At 48.2% G+C, this 22,814-nt stretch overlaps 2 protein-coding genes across 4 annotated transcripts in view; one reads left to right on the top strand and one right to left on the bottom strand.

Annotated features, from left to right (window-relative positions):
* LOC140390334 (uncharacterized) overlaps window positions 1–22,814 on the bottom strand; it is a 141,155-nt gene that overhangs the window by 67,516 nt on the left and 50,825 nt on the right. The gene's annotated exons all lie outside the window — the stretch shown is intronic.
* The window catches only part of LOC140390331 (hepatic and glial cell adhesion molecule-like), a 43,879-nt gene that overhangs the window by 10,382 nt on the left and 10,683 nt on the right, over window positions 1–22,814 (top strand). For all 3 annotated transcript variants that reach the window (XR_011934614.1, XM_072475401.1, XM_072475400.1), the window contains exons 2-3: window positions 19,457–19,762; window positions 22,066–22,350. Coding sequence is in view for 2 of the 3 variants with exons in the window: in XM_072475401.1 (XP_072331502.1) it covers window positions 19,457–19,762; window positions 22,066–22,350 (591 nt within the window). In the remaining variant the exon portion in view is untranslated. The remainder of the gene's footprint in view (window positions 1–19,456; window positions 19,763–22,065; window positions 22,351–22,814) is intronic.

Raw genomic sequence — 22,814 nt, 5'->3', positions numbered from 1 at the left:
GCGCGGCAGCCATCTTTCTATGGGGTATGTACAATCGGACACGTGGGCGTCCATCTTTGTAAGGGGCAATGGGCTACGAGGTGTCATTGTCTGTGGGAGGAGAGATTTCCACAGACTTGTGTCTTGTGTTATGTACTCTGGGATAACACAAACTGCAACTCGATGCAGCTTTGACCAAAAGATACTGCAGACTTTGAAGTGAGTTCAATGTGATTTATTGAACCATTAGCACAGTTCTCTATGAGTTTGACTCTCTGCTAATCTAAGTGTAGTAGCTCAGTTTAACTGAACTAGCCTTGCTCTAAGCCACGTGCTGGAGGTGTGATACTGTACATGCACCCTGTCTCACTCTGTAGATGTTCATCAGTGGAAAGAGGTGTGTGAGTGCCGCGTCCCTTTTGTAGTGAGATACCACCCCTGAGTGTCCTGACTGCTCATTGGTCATGTCCTATTCTATGTGTTCATTAGCTGGATGTCTGCCTATCATCTGCATGTTTGCATATCATGACAGTGTCATCGTCTGAGGTTTAGCTGAAAACTACCTCGCATTCTTCAGAACACATTGTCATATGATTAACATAGAATTTACAGTGCAGAAGGAGGCCATTCGGCCCATCGAGACTGCACCAGCTCTTGGAAAGAGCACCTGTCCCAAGGTCAACACCTCCACCCGATCCCCATAACCCAGTAACCCCACCCAACACTAAGGGCAATTTTGGACACTAAGGGCAATTTATCATGGCCAATCCACCTAACCTGCATATCTTTGGACTGTGGGAGGAAACCAGAGCACCCGGAGGAAACCCACGCACACACGGGGAGGATGTGCAGACTCTACACAGACAGTGACCCAAGCCGGAATCAAACTTGGGACCCTGGAGCGGTGAAGCAATTGTGCTATCCACAATGCTACCATGCTGTCGAATGTGAAGTTCATAAGATATATGAGCAGAATTAGGCCATTGCACCCATCGAGTCTGCTCCGCCATTCTATCATGGCTGATATACTCCTCATCTGCTACCTACAATGTGACACACCGAAGAACTGAATTGCAAAATCAGCCAGAGCATAGCATCTCCACCCTAGAACACATGACCTAGGAGCAGCGATAGGCAGTTTAGCCTCCCGAGCCTAACACCCTCCATGTGCTCATGGCTGACCCCATCCTTGCCTCAATTCCACTGTCCTCCCCATTCTCCATAACCCTTCAACCCATTACCAATTAAAAATCTGTCGAACCCCTCTTTACATTTACCCACTGTTCCTGCATCCACCGCACTCTAGCGAATTCCACGGATTCACTACACTTTGGGAGAAGTAATTTTTCCTCAAATCTGTTTTAAATTTGCTACCTCTTATTCTAAGATTATGAACTCCCGTTTTAGAATGCCCCACAAGAGGAAGCATCAGCTCCTCATCTACTTTATCCATATCTTTTAGCATCTTGTGTACCTCAATTAGATCTCCACTCATTCTTCTAAGCTCTCGAGAGAATAGGCCTAAACTGTTCAATCTCTCTTCATACGACAAACCCCTCATTTCTGGAATCAATCCAGTGAACCACCTCTGAACTGCTTCAAATGCCACTACATTTGTCCTCAAATAAGTGCACCAAAACTGTGCACAATACTCCAGGTGTGGTCTTACCAATGCCTTTTATCGTTGTAACAACACTTCCTTACTTTGATACTCAATTCCTTTGTGCCAGATGTAGGCATTTGGTCCATGGGAGGTGTGTTTCCAACATTAACTTGGTTAGCTGCGTCTTTAGGGTGCTATTCATTCTTTCCACCATCCCTGAGCTCTGGGGGTGCCACGGTGTATGCAGATCCCATTGTAGTCCCAAGGTTTCACAAATTAATTGATGCACCTTGGATGTAAAATGAGTCCCTCGGTCGGAGTCAATGGACTCAATAACCCCATATCGTGGGATAATTTGTTCTAGCAGTATCTTTCCCACTGCCTGGGCCGTGGCCGTGACGGTGGGCAAGGCCTCCACCCATCGGGTGTAGTAGTCCACTATTACCAAGATGTATCTCCATTTCTGGACCAAAGGAAGTTCTGTAAAATCTATCTGTATTCTTTGGAAGGGGCGGATGGCCAATTTCCGACCCCCTTTTACGGTCTTTCGCATATTCTTTTTGTTTACCTTCTGGCATATTATGCATCGATCGCCTACCTGCTTAGCTAGTGTGTGGATTCCAGGACAAGCATATACCCGCAGAAAGGCATCACAGAGAGCTTGGGTGCCCCAATGTGACTGGGAGTGTATCTGTCCCAAGAGTTCCCTGGATATTTCCTTGTTTAATACTTGTCGCCCGTCTGTTAGTCTCCACTCCCCTTTTTCATTTTTAGTTGCTCCTAACTCCTTCATTTGTTGTTGCTCCACAAGTGTGAAGACAGGTTCTTTAGTAATCTCTAATGATGTGGGGATGAGACTCGTTATTTTAATGGTGTCTCCCATGGCAGCCTGCCTGGCCTCTTCATCAGCCAGTCTATTTCCTCGGACCTCCAGGGAGTTCCCTCCCTGGTGTCCAGGAACATGGACCACTGCTATTTCCTCCGGTAACTGGAGCGCGCTCTATCAATTTTTCGTGGGCCAATCCTTTCCCTCTGGTGGTTATCATTCCCCTGTCCTTCAATATTTTTCCAAACATATGTACTACCCCAAAGGCATATTTGGAGTCGGTCTCTACCGCTCCATGCTCTCCCTTCAGTAACTCCAAAGCCCTTAATAATGCATATAACTCTCAAGTCTGTGCTGACCAATCGTTTGGCAATCTCCCTGTCTCAACTCTGTTCAGTGCTTTCCCATCCACTATTGCGTATCCACTGTGTCTCTTCCCGTTTATGCATCGGGATGATCTGTCAATAAACCATCTATTCCCCTCAGGCAGTGGTTCCTCTCCCAAGTCCTCCCTACTTTTTGTTTGGTATTCAATTAAATCTAGGCAGTTATGTTCTGGGTCTCCTTCCTCCTCCGGCCCACTAAATAGGAATTGTGAGGGGTTTACACTCCTATCTGTTATCATTTTTAGATCATCCCTTTCCATTAAGATTGCCTCGTATTTTAGAATTCAGGAGTCGGTGAGCCATCTGTGGGATCTCTGTGTCAGGATTGTATGTACCGTATGTGGGGTTGCTATGATTAATTCGCCGCCGAAAGTGAGTTTACGGCTTTCTTCCACGAGCCGCTGTAGCGGCCACTGCTTGGACGCACAGTGGCCATCCGCGGGACACAGGATCCAATACTTTCGACAAGAATGCTACTGGCCTTTTGTCCCCTCCCCACTTTTGGGTCAGAACCCCCATTGCCGTTCCACCTTCCACATTAACGTAGAGGTAAAAGGGCTTCTCCAAACATGGGAGAGAGAGCACTGGTGCCCTTATCAGGCTTTGTCTTAGTTCATCATATCTCTCTTTTTCTTCCTGTTTCCATTTCAATTCCTTTACTTTCTCTGCCATTTTGTCATATAGGAACTTCGTTTTTGATGCAAAATTCTCGATCCAAATTCTGCAGTATCCTATTAATCCTAAAAATTTCCTAATTTCCTTGATAGTGCGTGGTAAAGGGAGAGAGCTTATTCCTTCTATGCGTTCATAGAATTTACAGTGCAGAAGTAACCCCACCCAACACTAAGGGCAATTTTGGACACTAAGGGCAATTTATCATGGCCAATCCACCTAACCTGCCCATCTTTTGGACTGTGGGATGAAACCGGAGCACCCGGAGGAAACCCATGCACACACTGGGAGGATGTGCAGACTCCGCACAGACAGTGACCCAAGCCGGAATCGAACCTGGGACCCTGGAGCTGTGAAGCAATTGTGCTATCCACAATGCTACCGTGCTTCAGAGTTTATCCGTCCTTTTCCTTCACTTACTAAATGGCCCAAATACTTGATTTTTTTCAACAAACCGGCGCTTGTTTTTGGACACCCTCAAACCTTTTTCTCCGAGGAAATTTAGCAACTCTATAGTCCCCTTTGTGACCGCTGTTGTTTTGTCCAAGCCGGACAGTAGCAGGTCATCCACATATTGCAATAATTGGGTCCCCTGCTTGTTACTATATTCCTCTAGTACTTGTTCTAGCACTTGCCCAAACAAGTTAGGTGACTCGGTGAATCCCTGGGGTAGAACTTTCCACCTATATTGTTGCTTCCGTCGGGTGTATGAGGGGCATAGACAGAGTGGATAGTCAGAGGCTTTTCCCCAGGGTAGAGGGGTCAATTGCTAGGGGGCATAGGTATAAGGTGAGAGGGGCAAGGTTTAGAGTAGATGTACGAGGCAAGTTTTTTACGCAGAGGGTAGTGGGTGCCTGGAACTCGCTACCGGAGGAGGTGGTGGAAGCGGGGACGATAGTGACATTTAAGTGGCATCTTGACAAATACATGAATAGGATGGGAATAGAGGGATACGGACCCAGGAAGTGTAGAAGATTGTAGTTTAGTCGGGCAGCATGGTCGGCACGGGCTTGGAGGGCCGAAGGGCCTGTTCCTGTGCTTTACATTTCTTTGTTCTTTGTGTATGGATTCTCCCATTCAAAGGCAAAAATATCTCTGCTTTTCTCATCAAGTGGGCAGCTCCAGAATGCATCTTTTAGATCCACCACACTGAATCATTTATGGGCATGGGGAATTTGCCCCATAATGGTATATGGGTTTGGCACCACAGGATGGCGCTTTTCCACTATTTTGGCCAGCTCTCTCAGATCTTGCACCATCCGATACGTTCCGTCAGACTTCTTGACTGGTAATATGGGGGTATTATATGGGGACATGCAGGGCTCCACCACTCCTACCTCCAATATTTCTATCACTGGTTGGAGTCCCTTCCGCCCTTCCATTGAGATGGGGTACTGTCTTACACGGACTGGTTCACATCCGGCTTTCAGGCTGATCTTTAGTGGGGGTATATGTAACCCTCCCCGATTGCCCTCCCCGGCCCAGACCATGAGGTTTATTTCCTCTTCGTCTTGGTCCATCAGAACGTACATTTTCACTACTACGTTTCCATTTTCCGGGGCCGTCCCTAGTTTTAATTGCACTTGCAGATCTCGGCCCATTAAATTCATCCCTGCTTATGGAATTAATATTAAGGTTTCAGTTGCTCCTCTCGTTTGGTATTTAACGAGTACGTCCTCTATTTCTGGGGCTATTAATGCTTTTCCCCCTACTCCCGCAATTTTAATTTTTCCCTTTCCTGTGTTCATTCCTTTTGGTATATGCATAATACTTGATCTTTCTGCCCCTGAATCTACCATAAATACCACTTCCTCTCCCCGGGGTCCCACTTTCAAATTAACCAAGGGCTCCCTTCTGTATCCTTCTAACCCCAGGGAGTGGAGCCCCTGACCCCCCCCTATTCATCCTCTTCCATCATGGCGCATACTTTCGCCTCCTTCTTTCTCTTTGGGCAATCTCTTTTAAAGTGTCCTTCCTCATCACAATAATAACATTTCATGGGTCCTGTCTCCCAATTTCCTGGTCCTTGTCCTCCTCTTCCTCTACCTCTGCCTCTGCCTCTTCCCCTCCCCCGTTGTCCTTGTTGACCCCCCTGCCTCTACCTGGGGTCTCCCTCGTCCACTTCTTTTCCACAACCTGCTCTACCGCCTACATCATCATCTTCGCCTTACCCTTCGCCTTCTCGTCTTCCCTTCTCACATATACTTTCTGTGCTTCCTTTAGTAACTCGTTCATTGATTTGTCATTCCAGTCTTCCAACTTTTCTAATTTCTTTTTAACATCTGGCCACGATTTAGTGACAAAGTTAGCTCTCAAGACTTGCTGCCCAGCTTCTTATTCTTGGTCAATGCCTGAGTATTGTTGTATATTCTGCCTTAACCTTTGGAGGAATATTGCCGGGGCCTCATCTTTTTCCTGTCTATTCTCAAATGATTTCTCGAAATTCTGTCCCTTTGGGACCGATTCTCTTATCCCTTTTACAATTAACTTTCTGTAATCTATCATATCTTGTCTCCCCGCTTGTGTTTGTTGGTCCCATGCGGGTCGGGCAATTGGAAATTTTGTGTCCCCTGGTATTGCCGGGACGTTCCCTACAGCGGGGTTTTCTCTTTCCCAAATCCTCATTCCTGCTTGTCTTACCATTTGCCTCTCGTCTGGGGTTAAGAGATTCTCCAGAATGGCCTGCATTTCGTCCCGGGAATATATATTGGGTCCAAGGAATTGATCTAATTGTTCAGCCACTGTCAGGGGTCCTCCAGCAGGTTTTTTCATTTCTTTCTTGAAACTTCTTACTTCAGTACTTGTTAGGGGCACGTTCACAAATCCCAAGTTACTGTCACCCCTGGGTACCTCCCTCAAGGGGAACAGCGCCGTTGGACGGGTGCTTGGTAGAGGGACATTTTTGACATCGTCCTTTAACTGCTGGACGTCTGTTTTTCTTGACCTTGGGATCGTCCCCATTCCCCCTGGTTGATCATTATGGGCCCCTGTTTCTGTTGAAGGAGTGTGGGGCCCTTGTATTATGTCCGGAGGAGGATTTATGGGCTGAGGATGGTTTCTGGGCACCGGTTGCAGTGGGGGAAGCGGAGGAGGATTTATGGGCGCCTGTTGGTCTGCCAGTTGTGGCTGATTATTCTGAGGGGGCGCATTGGGCTGCAGATAGGGCGGTGGCAGACTGTCTAAACAGTCCCACTGAGGGGGAGGTTCTTGGTCTTTCTTCCCTTTAACTTTCAAGTTAAACATATTGGTGACCACCATCCAACAAGCGGCATAACTACTTTCTTCGGGTTTAATGGGTGACTTACTGTTAACGTAAATATTTAACTGTTGGCACACCCAATCCTCGTCTGATCCATATTTTGGCCATAAAATTGAGGGTGGTGCTATTGGTTCTTCTGGCCATCTGTAGTAACAATACCGGATCATCTTTTCATTTGACTTCCCCTTAGTACAAGAAGTGTCACCCCAAGTTTGTAACATTCGCCCCAACGGCCTATCGGGCGGGATTTCTGGATTAGTTTTTCCATCCTTTTCCTTTTTACTGGGTTTACTACCCATGTCTAATCCTTAATCCTGCGTTACTTAATTAACCTGGACCTTGTTTCCTTAAGACAACAAATTCCGTCGTCTTCCCACCGTCGCCCGAGGAATACTTAATAGTCAATTTTCTTACCCAGGTCTTGTGCACAAGAATTGCTCGACAGTCTACTTTTTCCTGGTTCGTCTCCCTCTTGCTTCTAGAGTCCTCTGGTCCGGGCCGCGTCACTTCGTCAGCCCGAGAGCAGTGATTTCAGAGACTACCGAAATCGGTAGGACGCGTCGTCTCGTCACTCCTCGATCCCGGCTACTGGCAGAGCGCCGTTGGGATCCCGGACGAGCCCCGAAGTTTGTGAGATGTGGATGTGCTCACAATCACTGACACCAAGGACAAAGTCGTAGAAGCAAGTTCCTTTATTAGTTTCGAGTCTGCAGAGTCGGGTGCCTCCACTAGAGAAGCACACTCTACGGCAATTGTTCTATCCCTTTTATCCTAATCCCGTCAGCCCAGTCCCCTCTCCTCTTGCCTGATCGGTTCAGGTTGTCGAGGTTCACATTCTTTCCGGTACGCCTACCATCTGTTACATTGCATGTTCACGTTAACATTAGTTGCTCGCCACATCCTGTTATCTCCACATCCTGTGGCCCATTCTAATGATTTAATCAAACCTCATCCCTCACAATGGCCCCTTCTAATGATTTAATCAAACCTTATCCCTCACAACCTTGAGCCCATTGTCCTGGGATGGCCTTTCAACAGCCTTTTTCCTGTGTTACTTTTGCAAAGTCTGGGCTGCAGCTTTCTGTGTATCTGTAGCCTGTCTGTACCTGACTTTGAACATTTTTCCCTGCGGTCTTTGCGGGAGGCCATTTTAGATGGCCACATATCCCTCCTCTTATCCTGAACTCGAAGCATGGTAGATCACAGACTCGGACCAATACCTGCCCAGCATCCCAAGTCATCTGTCGGTCAAGTAAGGCCCCAACACTGACACACAGTACATAACATCATACAGAAGAATTAACACAATTACATAAATGAAACATGTCCTTATCAAATGCAAACAGGTAAACTAAACTAAGGTAACAAATATAAACAAATGTCTGTAACAATTTACAGACAAGTAAAACAAATAAGAGTTCGAACAAAATTTGTTACTTAGCGCAAAAACAAGTATGAGCCCAAGAGATCCTCTAATTTGGCTGTAGTGAAGGGGCCCGTGTGGCAAACATGGGTCCCAATTCCTGACGTCTCGTTACCTTAGCTTTCAACCTACGGAATTGAATTGTGAGGGTGAGGTATACGAAGGTGAACAGAATCAGGATTACAGCCATATGTGTGAGAGAAGGTGCGCAGTGGGGTGTATTTGAATGTTTGAGTCCCAGAAATCATCCCACCAAGTGATGGCCTTGATTTCTGCGATTTGTCGTGTGACATCCTGAGTTTGCTGGATCACTTTGGTGAAAGTTTTGTTTAGGTTCAGTGTCATACTCTTCGTAATAATCCCCCAGGTTTTGCTGGAGCTCGTCAGTGGCGTTGATGTCCTTTTGTGTATCTCAATTAAATGTGTGAGGCCCACTCTGGCCGGCATGTCAGGTTTGATGCAGAATGTGTTGTTGATGATGTCGGAATGTGCTATGCTGTATTGGTGTTGTTTCAGTGAGGTAGTCAGGCAATACTACCCTGCTCCCTTATATGCTACCCGAGTCGTGTCTGTGTCTGGACTGCGTGCCTCCATGGTGCAGTTTAAAGTGGTATTTGTCCGAAAGCCACACACTGCATGCTCGTTTAAATAGACTGGGTATGGACATGCGATGATCTTGTCAGTTTGCTGATATCTATTCCGAGTGGGGCCTGTGAGCCTCATTTCCTTCTCCACTGTGCACGGTAGAGTGCTATCATGTCCTATCTAAATGTTGTCACGAATTGTCCCTATATTGTCAACCTTGAAAACCCTGTTATGATGGAGTGCCCTATGATCGTTCCTTTTCTAAAATAAATTTAGAGGACCCAATTCATTTTTTTCCAATTAAGGGGCAATTTAATGTGGCCAATCCACCTCACCTGCACATCTTTGGGTTGTGGGGGCGAAACCCATGCAAACACAGGGAGAATGTGCAAACTCCACAAAGACACTGAACCAGAGCCGGGATCGACCCTGGGACCTCGACGCCGTGAGGTGCTAACCCACTGTGACACCGTGCTGTCCTCCTAAGATCATTCCCAAGGCTTTTCCTGGAGTCCACCTGCAGTCATCATTGGACCATACTTTTGTTAATTGCCTTTTCCATCTGTTCATCACTAATCCATGATGGAATCTGTCCCTATGGACCGGATCTAAATTTTCTCTTAGCTGCTTGATCCTCCACTGCCCTTAGATTCTATTGAGGGTTTGGTTCTGCTGCTGGTCATTGTCCTCTTTATTCTCCTTTTATGATTTGATTAATGGTCCTAGTATGTCCTTCTAACACAGCTACCATGTGGCTGTAAGCTGCGTTCCTGGTCAGTTCTTCCTCAGCATCTTGCTGGTTATCTTTGTTAATTGAGTTTAGGGTCTGTTTAACCTGGCGGGTCAGGAGTCTTGAGTTTATTATCCAAATTGGCCCAACCAAGCGCTGAATTGTTGAGACTCCTGCTCCATAAGCTGTGGCTGTGTCATTTACCAGTCCTCTCTTTACCCTGTCCTGCCTCTCGTCTATCCCTATCTTGCGACCTAGTAGCCTACGGATCAAGTGGAGGTATAATCATTTTACTTGGGGAGAGCACCACTCTGGCAGTTGGTGCTATATCTGCCACAACTACCAATTTGTTGTAGGTGTTGTCCTACATAGGATTTTCCCTGTGTATTTTAGTACTAATCCATTTTGTGGTCCGGGGGTGGCTTAAGGACAAGTGGAGTGGTGTGCGTCTGGGCCCTGTCCTGATCTCGTACAGGGTGAAGTTGTCCTCTTGAGTGTCCCGGGAATCTTTGTCCAAGTTCCAATCCTTTCTCGAGACTATTAGCTAAATATCCAATTTTGGGATACCCGTTGCTTGAAAATCCCCACCAATCCCCATTTTACTGTGACACTCCTGCAACATTCAGGTGAGGTCCCGTTGGGCTTTTTACATGTAGTGGTTGTCGGGATAGTGGTTGTCGAGTGAGACTGAGAGCAGAATTGCTTTTGAGGACGTGCCGCAGCAGTTGAAGAGTGTGTGGTCCCGGGCAGGGTGGGGGAAATGCCATTGCCCACTACCTGAGTGTGTTAAAGAGTGGAACAATTGTAGGCCCCCAGGAGAGAGTGGGGGAAATGCCGCTCCCCTCTCTCCTGGGTTAGAATATATCAATTGCTGTGACGAGTGAGCAATTGTGTGGCACCGAGATTTGCACAGGATAGGGCGGGGGAAAGGCGGTGATTCCTACCTCGGTGTGAATATAACCATTGCACTGACCAGTGAACAATTGTGTGGTTGATGACCGACAGTAAATACAGACAGTGAGCAGTTGGCTGGGCCAGTGAGTGTCCAGGACAGATAGTGAGTATGACAATTGCATGGTTGTCTGGCCAGATGCAAACTGTGTGTTTGGAGGGGCTGTTTAGCACAGGGGTAAATCACTGGCTTTGAAAGCAGACCAGCAGCACGGTTCGATTCCCGTAACAGCCTCCCCGAACAAGCGCCGGAATGTGGTGACTAGGGGCTTTTCACAGTAACTTCATTTGAAGCCTACTTGTGACAATAAGCGATTTTCCTTCATTTCATTCAAATGAAATGAAATTGTGGTGATTGTAAATCTGTGTAGATGCAATACAACTGAGCAAGCACTAGAGGGAACATGAGAGAGATTATAAATACACAGGAACAGGAAGTCAGGACACACTTCACAGAAACGGGAGCTGGTAGCAAGACAGACTGGCAGCACAGATGTAACATTGGTTTAAGCACTGAAGAGAAACAAACTCACAATAAAGCATCTACTTCAACTTTGAGACTCCTGCTTTATTAAGACACGAGGAACAACACCAAAATTGAAATGACAATCACTGTCACAAGTAGGCTTCAAATGAAGTTACTGTGAAAAGCCCCTAGTCGCCACATTCCAGCACCTGTTCGGGGAGGCTGGTATGGGAATTGAACCGTGCTGCTGGCCTGCCTTGGTCTGCTTTCAAAGCCAGTAATTTAGCCCTGTGCTAAACAGCCCCTTAGATGCGTGAATGCCAGACACAGCACACAATAGTGTTGGGGTCTGTGATGGGTGTGAATGCCAGCGATAAGGGCAGACATAGAACTGTGGAGTGGCAACAGTGGATGTGGGTGAGAAGACCGGACGTGTCTTAGATGATTAGTGGGGAAACAAATTCAGGAACAGTATGCATGAGCACGAGGCACGAGACAGTTCGGAAGTGATAGGGTGATAGGTTCAGCCAAACATGGCCTTGAAGATGTTTAAAAATACTGCTGTGCAAGGGTGGTGCAGTGGTTAGCACTCTGCCTCATGACGCCGAGGTCCCAGGTTCGATCCTGGCTCTGGGTCACTGTCCCTGTGACTTATGCACATTCTCCCCCTCTTTGCGTGGGTTTCGCCCCCACAACCCAAAGATTGGTAGGATAGATGGATTGGACACGCTAAATTGCCCCTTAATTGGAAAAAATGAATTGGGTAATCTAAATTTTTTTAAAAAGTACTGTTGTGTGCATGGAGCACAGATGATGGGGCAGGTTCCATCAGAAATTCTTGCATCTGGGACTTCCGGGTGCGGCAATGACCAGCTGAGTCGCACGTTTCGGCATCTCCCGTTGGAACGGACTTTTGGGCTCTTAATAGGAGCCCCAACGGCAATTTAAACGGTTAAAAACACTGCGGTAAACCAGAAGGGAATCCCCCCCGGACACGCATGGAAAAGGGAGAAGATAGCGGCCGGATTACGGAGGATCCTCTGGAGCAGCGGCAAGGAAGGGAAGCTCAAAGCAAGATGGCGTCGGAAGGTGGCCGTTTGTTATGGGACTGTTAAGAGTTCCTGCGGCGCTGTGTGGAAGAGCTGAAGAAGGAGTTGAAGAAGGAAGTGTTGGCCCTGATATTACAGGCGATTGAAGGGCTAAAGGAGGAGCAGAGGACCCAAGAGCTGGAGCTTCGGGTCGTGAAGGCAAAGACTGCTGAAAACGAGGATGAAATACAGGGCCTGGTGGTGAAGGCAGAAACTCATGAGGCACAGCACAAAAGGTGTGTGGAGAGGTTGGAAGCACTGGAGAATAACTAGAGGAGGAAGAATTTAAGAATCCTGGGTCTTCCCGAAGGCGCAGAAGGGGCGGACATCGGGACATATGTGAGCACGATGCTTCACTTGCTAATGGGGTCGGAGGCCCCGACGGGCCCTTTGGAGGTGGAGGGAGCCTATCGAGTTCTGGCGCGAAGACCAAAGGCTGGAGAAATACCTCGAGCTATAGTGGTGAGGTTTCTCCGCGACAATGACAGAGAAACGGTCCTCAGATGGGCGAAGAAAACTCGGAGCTGTAGGTGGGAGAACGCGGTGATCCGCGTATACCAGGATTGGAGTGCGGAGGTGGCGAGAAGGAGAGCAAGTTTCAATCGGGCTAAGGCGGTGCTTCACAAAAAGAAGGTTCAGTTTGGAATGTTGCAACCGGCGAGACTGTGGGTCACACACCAAGGGAAGCACCACTACTTTTGAGATGGCAGAAGAGGCGTGGACATTCATTGTGGACGAGAAGCTGGAATAGTCTGGCGAGAGAAAGAGTTTCTGGGACAAAGTGGTGGGGCGAGGAAGGGGAAGGGTGGGGGGGAAGGATTTTTCAATTTGTTAATTCTGTGATCCTGTAACTTTTCTCACTTCCCCCTCCCAACATGGGGAAGAATGTGGAACTGTGGGCGCCGGGGGGGGAAGGAGAAGGGAAATGCACCATTAGGGGCGGGGCCGAGTGGGAAACGCGGGCTATGTTCCCGTGCTATGGTACTTGTGGCGGGAACGGGGACGCAGGAAGGAGGGGGCCTCGCACAGTGGGGGCCGAGGACAGCCAGAGTTCGCTGACTTCTGGGAGCAACATGGGGGGTGCAACTAAGCTAGAGGGGGATCTAGCGGAGAGGGGGAGGGTTAACTGGGTTGCTGCTGCTAAGGAGAAGGGGGAGCTGTTATGGGATGGGGTGGTCGAGGCGGGAGGGCACCGTTGGTGGGATATACGGGTACGTGGGAACCGGGTGAGGAGCTGGGTTAAAAAAGAGGATGGCTAGTCGACAAGGGGGGGGTAAAGAGCCCCCCAACCCGGCTGATCACGTGGAACGTGAGAGGGTTGAACCGGCCGATTAAAAGGGCACGGGTACTCGCACACCTAAAGAAATTAAAGGCAGATGTGGTTATGTTGCAGGAGACGCACCTGAAACTGATAGACCAGGTCAGACTATGTAAAGGATGGGTGGGGCAGGTGTTCCATTCGGGTTTAGATGCGAAGAATAGGGGGGTGGCTATATTAGTGAGGAAACGGGTACTGTTTGAGGCAAAGACCATAGTGGCGGATAGTGGGGGTAGATATGTGATGGTGAGTGGCAGATTGCAAGGGGAGGCGGTGGTTCTGGTGAACGTATATGCCCTGAACTGGGATGATGCAAATTTTATGAGGCGTATGTTGGGACGTATCCCGGACCTGGAGGCGGGAAAGTTGGTAATGGGGGAGACTTCAATACGGTGCTTGATCCAGGGCTGGACCGGTCGAGGTCCAGGACCGGGAGGAGGCCGGCAGCGGCCAGGGTGCTCAAGGACTTCATGGAGCAGATGGGAGGAGTAGATCCCTGGAGATTTAGTAGGCCTAGGAGTAAGGAGTTCTCATTTTTCTCCCATGTTCACAAAGTTTACTCACGGATAGACTTTTTTGTCTTGGGAAGGGCACTGATTCCGAAGGTGACAGGGACGGAGTATACGGCCATAGCCATTTCGGACCACGCTCCACATTGGGTAGACCTGGAGGTAGGAGAGGAAAAAGAACAGCACCCACTCTGGAGAATGGATATGGGCTTATTGGCGGATGAGGGGGTATGTCTAAGGGTGAGGGGGTGTATCGAAAGGTACTTGGAGCTTAATGACAACGGAGAGGTTCAGGTGGGAGTGGTCTGGGAGGCGTTGAAGGCGGTGGTCAGAGGGCAACTGATATCCATAAGGGCACATAAAGGGAAGCAAGAGGGTAAAGAAAGGGAGCGGTTGTTGAAAGAACTTCTGAGGGTGGACAAGCAATATGCAGAGGCACCGGAGGAGGGACTGTACAGGGAAAGACAAAGGTTACATGTGGAATTTGACCTGCTGACCACGGGTAAGGCAGAGGCACAGTGGAGGAGGGCACAGTGTACATGAGTATGGAGAGAAGGCGAGTCGGCGATTGGCCCACCAATTGAGGAAGAGGGGAGCAGCGAGGGAGATAGGTGGGGTGAGAGATGAGGAGGGAGAGATGGAATGGGGAGCGGAGAGAGTGAACGGGGTGTTCAAGGCATTCTATGAGAGGTTATATAAGGCTCAGCCCTCGGAAGGGAAGGAGGGAATGATGTGTTTCCTGGATCAGCTGGAATTCCCGAAGGTGGAGGAGCAGGAGAGAGCGGGACTGGGAGCACAGATTGAGATGGAGGAGGTGGTAAAAGGGATTGGGAGCATGCAGGCGGGGAAGGCCCCGGGACCAGACTGATTCCCGGTGGAATTTTATAGGAAATATATGGACCTACTGGCCTCGCTTTTGACGAGAACCTTTAATGAGGCCAAGGAAAGGGGGAAGTTGCCCCCGACTATGTCGGAGGCGACGATATCGCTCCTTTGAAGAAGGAAAAAGACCCGCTGCAGTGTGGGTCCTACAGGCCCATTTCCCTTTTAAACGTAGATGCTAAGCTCCTTGCCAGGGTGATGGCGATGAGGATAGAGGACTGTGTCCCGGGTGTGGTCCACGAGGATCAAACTGGGTTCGTTAAGAGGAGACAGCTGAACACAAACATACGGAGGCTGCTAGGGGTGATGATGCTGCCCCCACCAGAGGGGGAGGCGGAGGCGGAGATAGTGGTGGCGATGGATACCGAGAAAGCATTCGACAGAGTGGAGTGGGACTAACTGTGGGAAGTGCTGAGGAGATTTGGTTTTGGAGAAGGGTTTATTGGATGGGTACAGCTGCTGTCCAGGGCCCCGGTGGCGAGTGTGGTCACGAACAGGCAGAGGTCTGACTACTTCCGTCTTTATAGAGGGACGAGGCAGGGGTGTCCCCTGTCTCCGTTACTGTTTGCATTGGCGATTGAGCCCCTGGCCATAGCACTGAGGGGCTCCAGGAAGTGGAGGGGTGTACTCCGGGGAGGAGAAGAACACCGGGTATCATTGTATGCAGATGATTTATTGCTGTATGTTGCGGACCCAGTGGAGGGGTGCCTGAGATAATGCAGACACTCAGGGAGTTTGGGGAATTCTCGGGGTACAAATTGAATATGGGGAAGAGTGAGTTGTTTGTGGTGCATCCGGGGGAGCAGAGCAGGGGAATAGATGATTTACCGCTGAGGAAGGTAACAAGAGATTTCCGGTACTTAGGGATTCAGATAGCCAGGAGTTGGGGAACCTTGCATAGGCTTAATTTAATACGATTGGTGGAACAGATGGAGGAGGATTTTAAGAGATGGGACATGGTGCCCCTGTCACTGGTGGGTAGGGTGCAGGCGGTCAAAATGGTAGTCCTCCCGAGATTCCTTTTTGTGTTTCAGTGCCGCCCGGTGATGGTCACGAAGGCTTTTTTCAAGAAAATCGCGAGAAGTGTCATGAGTTTTGTGTGGGCTGGGAAGACCCCGAGAGTGAGGAGGGGGTTCTTGCAGCGTAGCAGGGATAGGGGGGGACTGGCACTACCGAGCCTAAGTGAATACTTCTGGGCTGCCAATATCTCAATGGTGTGTAAGTGGATGGGAGAAGGGGAGGGAGCGGCGTGGAAGAGATTGGAGATGGAGTCCTGCAAAGGAACCAGCCTACAAGCACTGGCGACGGCGCCGTTGCCGTTCTCCCCGAAGAAATACACCACAAGTCCACTGTGCCTCTGCCTTACCCGTGGTCAGCAGGTCAAATTCCACATGTAACCACATGTAACAAGGTGGTGGCAACACTGAAAATTTGGGGGCAGTGGAGACGGCATAGGGGAAGGATGGGAGCCTCGGTGCGGTCCCCAATAAGAAATAATCATAGGTTTGTCCCGGGGAGAATAGATGGGGGATTTGGAGCATGGCAGAGAGCTGGGATTGTGCAACTGAGAGATCTGTTCTTAGACGGGACGTTTGCGATTCTGGGAGCGCTGACGGAAAAATATGGGTTGCCCCAAGGAATGCATTTCGGTACATGCAACTGAGGGCTTTCGCGAGGCAACAGATGAGGGAATTCCCGCAGCTCCCAACGAAGGAGATTCAAGATAGTGATCTCAGGGACGTGGGTGGGGGATGGTAGGGTGTCGGATATATACAGGGAAATGAGGGACGAGGGGGAGATCATGGTGGATGATCTGAAGGGAAAATGGGGGGAAGAGATTGAGGAGGGGCTGTGGGCTGATGCCCTACGTAGGGTAAACTCGTCGTCCTCATGCGCCAGGCTAAGCCTGATACAATTCAAGGTTTTGCACAGGGCACATATGACCGGAGCAAGGCTCAGTAAATTTTTTGGGGTAGAGGATAGGTGTGGGAGATGCGCGAGAAGCCCAGCAAACCACACCCACATGTTTTGGTCATGCCCGGCACTGCAGGGGTTCTGGGTGGGGGTGGCAAAGGTGCTTTTGAAGGTGGTGGGGGTCCGGGTCGAGCCAGGCTGGGGGTTGGCTATATTTGGGGTTGCAGAAGAGCCGGGATTGCAGGAGGCGAGAGAGGCTGATGTTTTGGCCTTTGCGTCTCTAGTAGCCCGGCGAAGGATATTGCTTATGTGGAAGGAAGCCAAACCCCCGGGCGTGGAGACCTGGATAAATGACATGGCAGGGTTTATAAAACTAGAACAGATAAAGTTTGCGCTAAGGGGTTCGGCTCAAGGGTTCACCAGGCGGTGGCAACCTTTCATTGACTACCTCGCAGAACGATAAAGGAAATGGGAAGGTGACAGCAGCAACCCAGGGGGGAGGGGGTTGGGGGGGAGGGGGGAGGGCCCTCGGGGGTGGTTTTTGTATAGATATTTGTACTTGGTTATGTATATTGGATTGTTTGATTTTATTATCTGGAGAGTTATTATTTTTGTTATGGCAGTTGCCATTTAGTTTATATATTATTTATTTATTTGTTAAAACGGTCACTGTTATTTATATTGTTTTATTGTTGTAAAAAGGGAAAACCTTTGTATTGTTTTGTTTGGCCGAAAAATTTGAATAAAATATATTTTATTTAAAAAAAGAAATTCTTGCATCTTGCTTGGAGGGAGGTGTCTGAATTTCATCATCCGGACACCTCAGAACACTGCACTCTACAGCTGTTCTCGTGAGATACCCAATAGCGACTCCTCCTTGGAATCATTCGTCTCTCTTGGTCGTCAGACCCGCATCTGATGGTTGGACCCATTCATCGGATTCAAAGCCATTGCACCCTGATCCTCCAGTTCCTCCTCAACTCTAACTAAATGCCTAGTGTGTTCCCCTGTCCAAGAAGGAGTTCCTGCAAGTCTCGCCAATCATCTAAAGTGCACATCTAAAGGGGTGTCTTGTACAGGTTCAAGCTGAGAGTGTGTAGGTGTGGGAGGGGCAGTTGGAGAGGTGGCACAAGAATGTGGGCGTGTTGGACTGGGGGTGGGGGGGGGGGGGGGGGGAGTAGTCTCCCATTGCGGGAGGTGGGCATGGCTACATTGGGCTCTGTAGGTTTTGAGTTGGTTGATATGGAACCAACCAGTCTTGCCATTAGAGCTTGCTATTTTGGAGACTGAGAGGCTTACTTTTACTGCAGTAATGTCGGGGCCTGCGAATTTCGGCAGAGTTCCCGACCGTGTGGTTGACTTGTGGTCTGGGCAGTCGTGAACCCGGTATGGCGGCCGCGGACTGTGTCCAGCGGCGCCACACTCAGCTGGGACCCGTGCTGCTCGGTGGGGGGGGGGGTCACCTGGCGCCGCTGCTCGCCGGTCCCGGAATCGGTGAGGGGTCAGCGCTGATTTTGGCATCGTAAAACACCTGGGAATTCTCCGTTTGAGCCAGCACTTAGCCGTTGAAATGGAGAGTCCAGCCCAGGATAGCAAACAATACAGAAAAATGTCAAGCACATGGCAAAAGCATAAGCACAAAAGAAATCCCTAAACACAAACAGACAAACGGGTGATTCAAGAATTCAGGAACAAGGATCCTCGACCACAAGGTCCTTTTTTAAGCGAATTATGGGTTTAACTTTCATTGGCTTCTAATTCTTGGCTGGGACCTCCTGGTTTGTTGAAATGAATGTCTGTTACTTGGAGGATAACTTGGGAATTAAGCATTGGACATTACTTGAGATTGGTGCCTTTCATAGTTGGCTTAGCGTTTGCGTGCGCAGTCTGGCAAGTTTTCACACACTTGGCATGTTTCATAGCTTGGCGGAGACCTAACAGGGAGCACTCCGTTCTTAGTATTGAATACAATAGTTAATTTATTATGAGAAAATTATTGGTTTCCCACAGTCAAGATACTTTTAATATTTTGCTTATTAGTTAAATGCCCTTGTATAAATAAAATTAGAAATAAAACAAGGCCGGGATTCTCTGAAATCTCAGCCAAGTGTTGACGGCGGCGTAAATGCGAGTGGTGTACGCCGGCGTCAACGGGCCTCCTGGTTCACTAGTTTTTTAGGGGGCTAGCACGGCACCGGAGTGCCGCCTGCTGCTCCAGCACCGAAAGGCGGCCCAGCATGGCTGACGCGGGTCTGCGCATGCGCGCCACGGCCGACACAGAGCAACATGTCAGGGACCTAACAGCGGGCCCACGCGGAAGGAGATAGGCCCCCTCCAGATCGCGGCCGCTCGCCGATCAGGAGCCCCCGGTCACGGGCCTGGACCCCTTGGAGGCCCTCCCCCGGAGTCAGGTTCCCCCCGCCTCCCCCACCAGGACGTCCACAGTGACCGCGGGTCCGAGCTCCCGCCGGGTGGTACCAGGTTTGAACCACCTCGGCGGGAGTTCGGCCCATCGCCCGCGGAGAATCGCCGCAGGGCCTATTTCAGCGTCCCCCAACCAGCGACCGTGTGGGCGCGATTGGCGCCGATTCTCCGGTAGCTGGAAAATCGGCGGCCCAGCTTTGGAGCGGCGTGGTGGGAATTTCCCGCGCCCTGGGCGATTCTACGACTCGGAGAATCCCGGCCCATGACTCTTATCAGAAACCAAAGAAGAGGAATAGAAGTTGTTAAGCTGAGTGGAACCTCGACTCTCAGAAATCCAGGTTTAGAACAGTCACTTAACACTGGCATAAATAACATGAATTGTTATTTACTCAGTTCTTTGTTTCATTGCCAGTATTTAACTAACTTTTTTTCATCTATCAGTTGAACAGGAAGAAGTGCCTGCTGTCATTGGTTCGTCACCTTTATTGGATCCTAAAATCAGAGCGGCTCTGGGCAACAGTGATGTTATATGGGAATTCATTGGCAGTGATGCAAACCTTGTTACTATTTTGGATTACGCACCAGATATCACTACAGAGGAGCCAAATGAACAGTTCAAATCTCGTTTACATTTTAATGAGTCCACTGGCGCTCTGACAGTAATTAATGTAACACTTAGCGACAAAGGAATTTATATACTCACAGTAAATGGAAGACTGAAAAGCAGGATAATTTTGAAATTCTTTGGTAAGTAGCTTCATTACTTTGTTTTGCAGCTCATTAATTTTTTTTTTCAATATAGATTTAGAGTATTTAATTATTTTTTATTCCAATTTAGGGGCTGTTTAGTGTGGCTAATCCACCGAACCACATTTTTGGGTTGTGGGGGTGAAACCCATGCAGACACGGGGAGAATGTGCAAACTCCACAAGGACAGTGACCCAGGGCCGGGATTCAAAGCCAAGTCCTCAGCGCCTCAGTCCCAGTGCTAACCACTGCACCACATGCCGCCCTTTTCACTCAGTAACTTATGAAATGTGGCACAGAATTGTTGTTGTTGATTTTGCTGAAGACAAAACTTAGATCCCTTATCCTTAAGGCAAAAAATTTAAATGCAACCTACATGAAATTGTGGAGAGACTCGATACCAGACACAGCAAATATCCCGGAGACGACTCACTCACAGCTTGTCGCCCCCTGAGCCAAGCCACTCGAGTGTACTAATGACAATGACACCGATACAGAACGAGAAGATAAATCTAATATGACCACATCCAACCTGTACTGATGACCTCCTAGAAATGTAGGAACAGGAGCAGGTCAAACAACCATTCCAAGTGATCATGGCTGATCCTCTACCTCAAAGCCGTACCCTTGTGCTCCCCATACCCCTTGAGTGCATTAGTCTCTCAAATCTATTGTGTCTTGGCCTCCATAACCTTCTGTGGTAGATAATTCCACAGGATCACCACCCTCTGGGTGAAGAGAATTCTTCTTATTCAGTCCTAAATGGCCTATCCTGTATCTGGAGATTGTGATCCCATCATCAAAGACCCCTGCCACCCGGCTTACACTCACTTCCAATTTCTTCCATCGGGCAGGAGATACAAAAGTCTGAGAACATGCGCGAACAGACTCAAAAAACAGCTTCTTCCCGACTGTTACCAGACTCCTGAATGACCCTCTTGTGGACTGACCTCGTTATCACTACACCTCTGCATGCTTCACCCAATGCCGGTGTTATGTAGTTACATTGTGCAGCCCTATTATGTATTTTCTTTTATTCCCTTTTCTTTTCATGTACTTGATGATCTGTTGAGCTGCTCGCAGAAAAATACTTTTCACTGTACCTCGGTACATGTGACAATAAACAAAATCAAATCCAATGTTTTAGATGCCCTCCCGGTTCTCCAAGCCAGAAGAAACAACATCCTTGCATCCAGTCTGTTCAGCCCTGTCTGGATTTATGTTTCAATGAGATCCCCCCTCATTCTTCTAAATTCCAGTGGTTACATGCCCGATTGACACAATCTCTCCCTAGTATGACAATCCTGTCATTTCAGGAATCATTCTGCCTTCACTTAACATTCTGCTCCAGGTATGGTCTCCCCAAGATTCTATACAGCTGCAGTAAGACATCCCTGCACTTGTACTCCATTCTCCTTGCAATGAAGGCTAACATACCAATTCCCCCTAACTGATTGCTACACTTGCATTCTTGCTTTCAGTTACTGCCGCACCAGGATACTCGTGCCCCTTTATACATCAACCTTTCCCAATCTATCACCGTTTAAATAATACTCTGCATTTATGTTTTCGTGCCAAATGGAAAACTTCACATTTAGCCACCATATGATGTACCTACATGTATTTGCCCACTCACTGAACTTGTCTAAATCTCCTTGAAGCTTGTTTACTTCCACCTGGGTTTTTTTCGTGGGCAAAGGTGCAGAATTCTTCCAAACACTGAATAGCTCTAACATTAATAGACAAGTTCTTACCAACTGCAACAGTTTACAGGGATTCAACGTTTTCACCAGAAATTACTCTGGCACTGAAACATACCGGTCCAAAAAATCCTGTCCACACCAGGAATTCATCTGCCATTAATGCTAATGTAGTTTGCCTCATTTACATGTCGATTTTAAAGTCAGTCACCCAATCAGTCGAGCATAAATGTTGGACAAGTTGAGCAGCATCTTTGAAGAATGAAGCAGAGAAAACATTTTTGGCTAAAGACCTTTTGTAATTTAAAATGTTAACTTTGTGTCTCTGAATGCTGCCTAATTTATTTAGGGTTTCGAGCGCTTTGTATCAGGTGTCCAGCAACTGCAGGATTTTGTTTTAGTTCGGAATACCAGTGGGAATCGGTGTCATCTGGGCAGCTACTCATCTGCTGACTGCCTTTGTGTTGGGATTATGGCATCGGAGGTTCAGTTCAGGATTGAGGTAGTGAGGTTCCTGCGAAGGACTGAGCTCGTTAAACAACACGTACGTAATGTGAAGCAGTGATGTTCTTGTGCTCATATCTGTTTATTCTCTTCTTGCAGAACCGCTTTCCGAACCTTCAATCAACAATACCTGTGTGAATACCACTATTACACTGACTTGTCGAGTGAGGACAGGGAAAGTGAGTTCCGTTCTGTGGTGGAAGGATGGCAAAATTATAACAAATGGCCAACATTATCAGTTGGTGCAAAACAACAGCACGTTGATTATTTATGAAACCAACAAATCAGACCCTGGGATCTTCACTTGCACCATGGAGAACCCTGTTAGCAAGAAGAACTGTTCATTCTCTCTTTCTATTAATGGTGACTCTCCTTCTGTTAACGGTAAGTCCAGCCAGTCAGTCTATTTAATAGTTGAGATCAATATTCTGGTGATGTGCATTGAAGTCAGCATTGCTAAAGAAATGTTATTGTAAGAATAACATTTCTCTTGTCATATGAAGAAACGAGTTGGATGGAAAATCAGATTGACAGCTTACAAAATAATGTCCAGATCCATATTCCCAACCCCAAAATAAAAATCTTTGTCTATGGAGTGCAGACGTGTTTCCCCATGGAGGAATGCAACATTGATACAGAGTCATCCAATCTTCTCCTTGTGGGAATTTTGATAGATTATTTGGGAGAATGGAGATTACTTTGCATTACTTGTAAGGACACAAAGAAGGGTTTAGGTGAGTGGGAAGTTAAATCCCCAAACTGTCAGTATTCTAATGCTCTTGTACTTTCGGAATCCTATAGTTATCCACGTGGGAGACACGCTTGATCCAACTGAGCTACACTTTCTG

This window comes from Scyliorhinus torazame, chromosome 14 (assembly GCF_047496885.1).
Source record: "Scyliorhinus torazame isolate Kashiwa2021f chromosome 14, sScyTor2.1, whole genome shotgun sequence".
Classification (NCBI taxonomy): Eukaryota; Metazoa; Chordata; class Chondrichthyes; order Carcharhiniformes; family Scyliorhinidae; genus Scyliorhinus; species Scyliorhinus torazame.
Note: the sequence above shows the minus strand (reverse complement) of the source record. Positions and strands in the feature narration are given on the sequence as shown.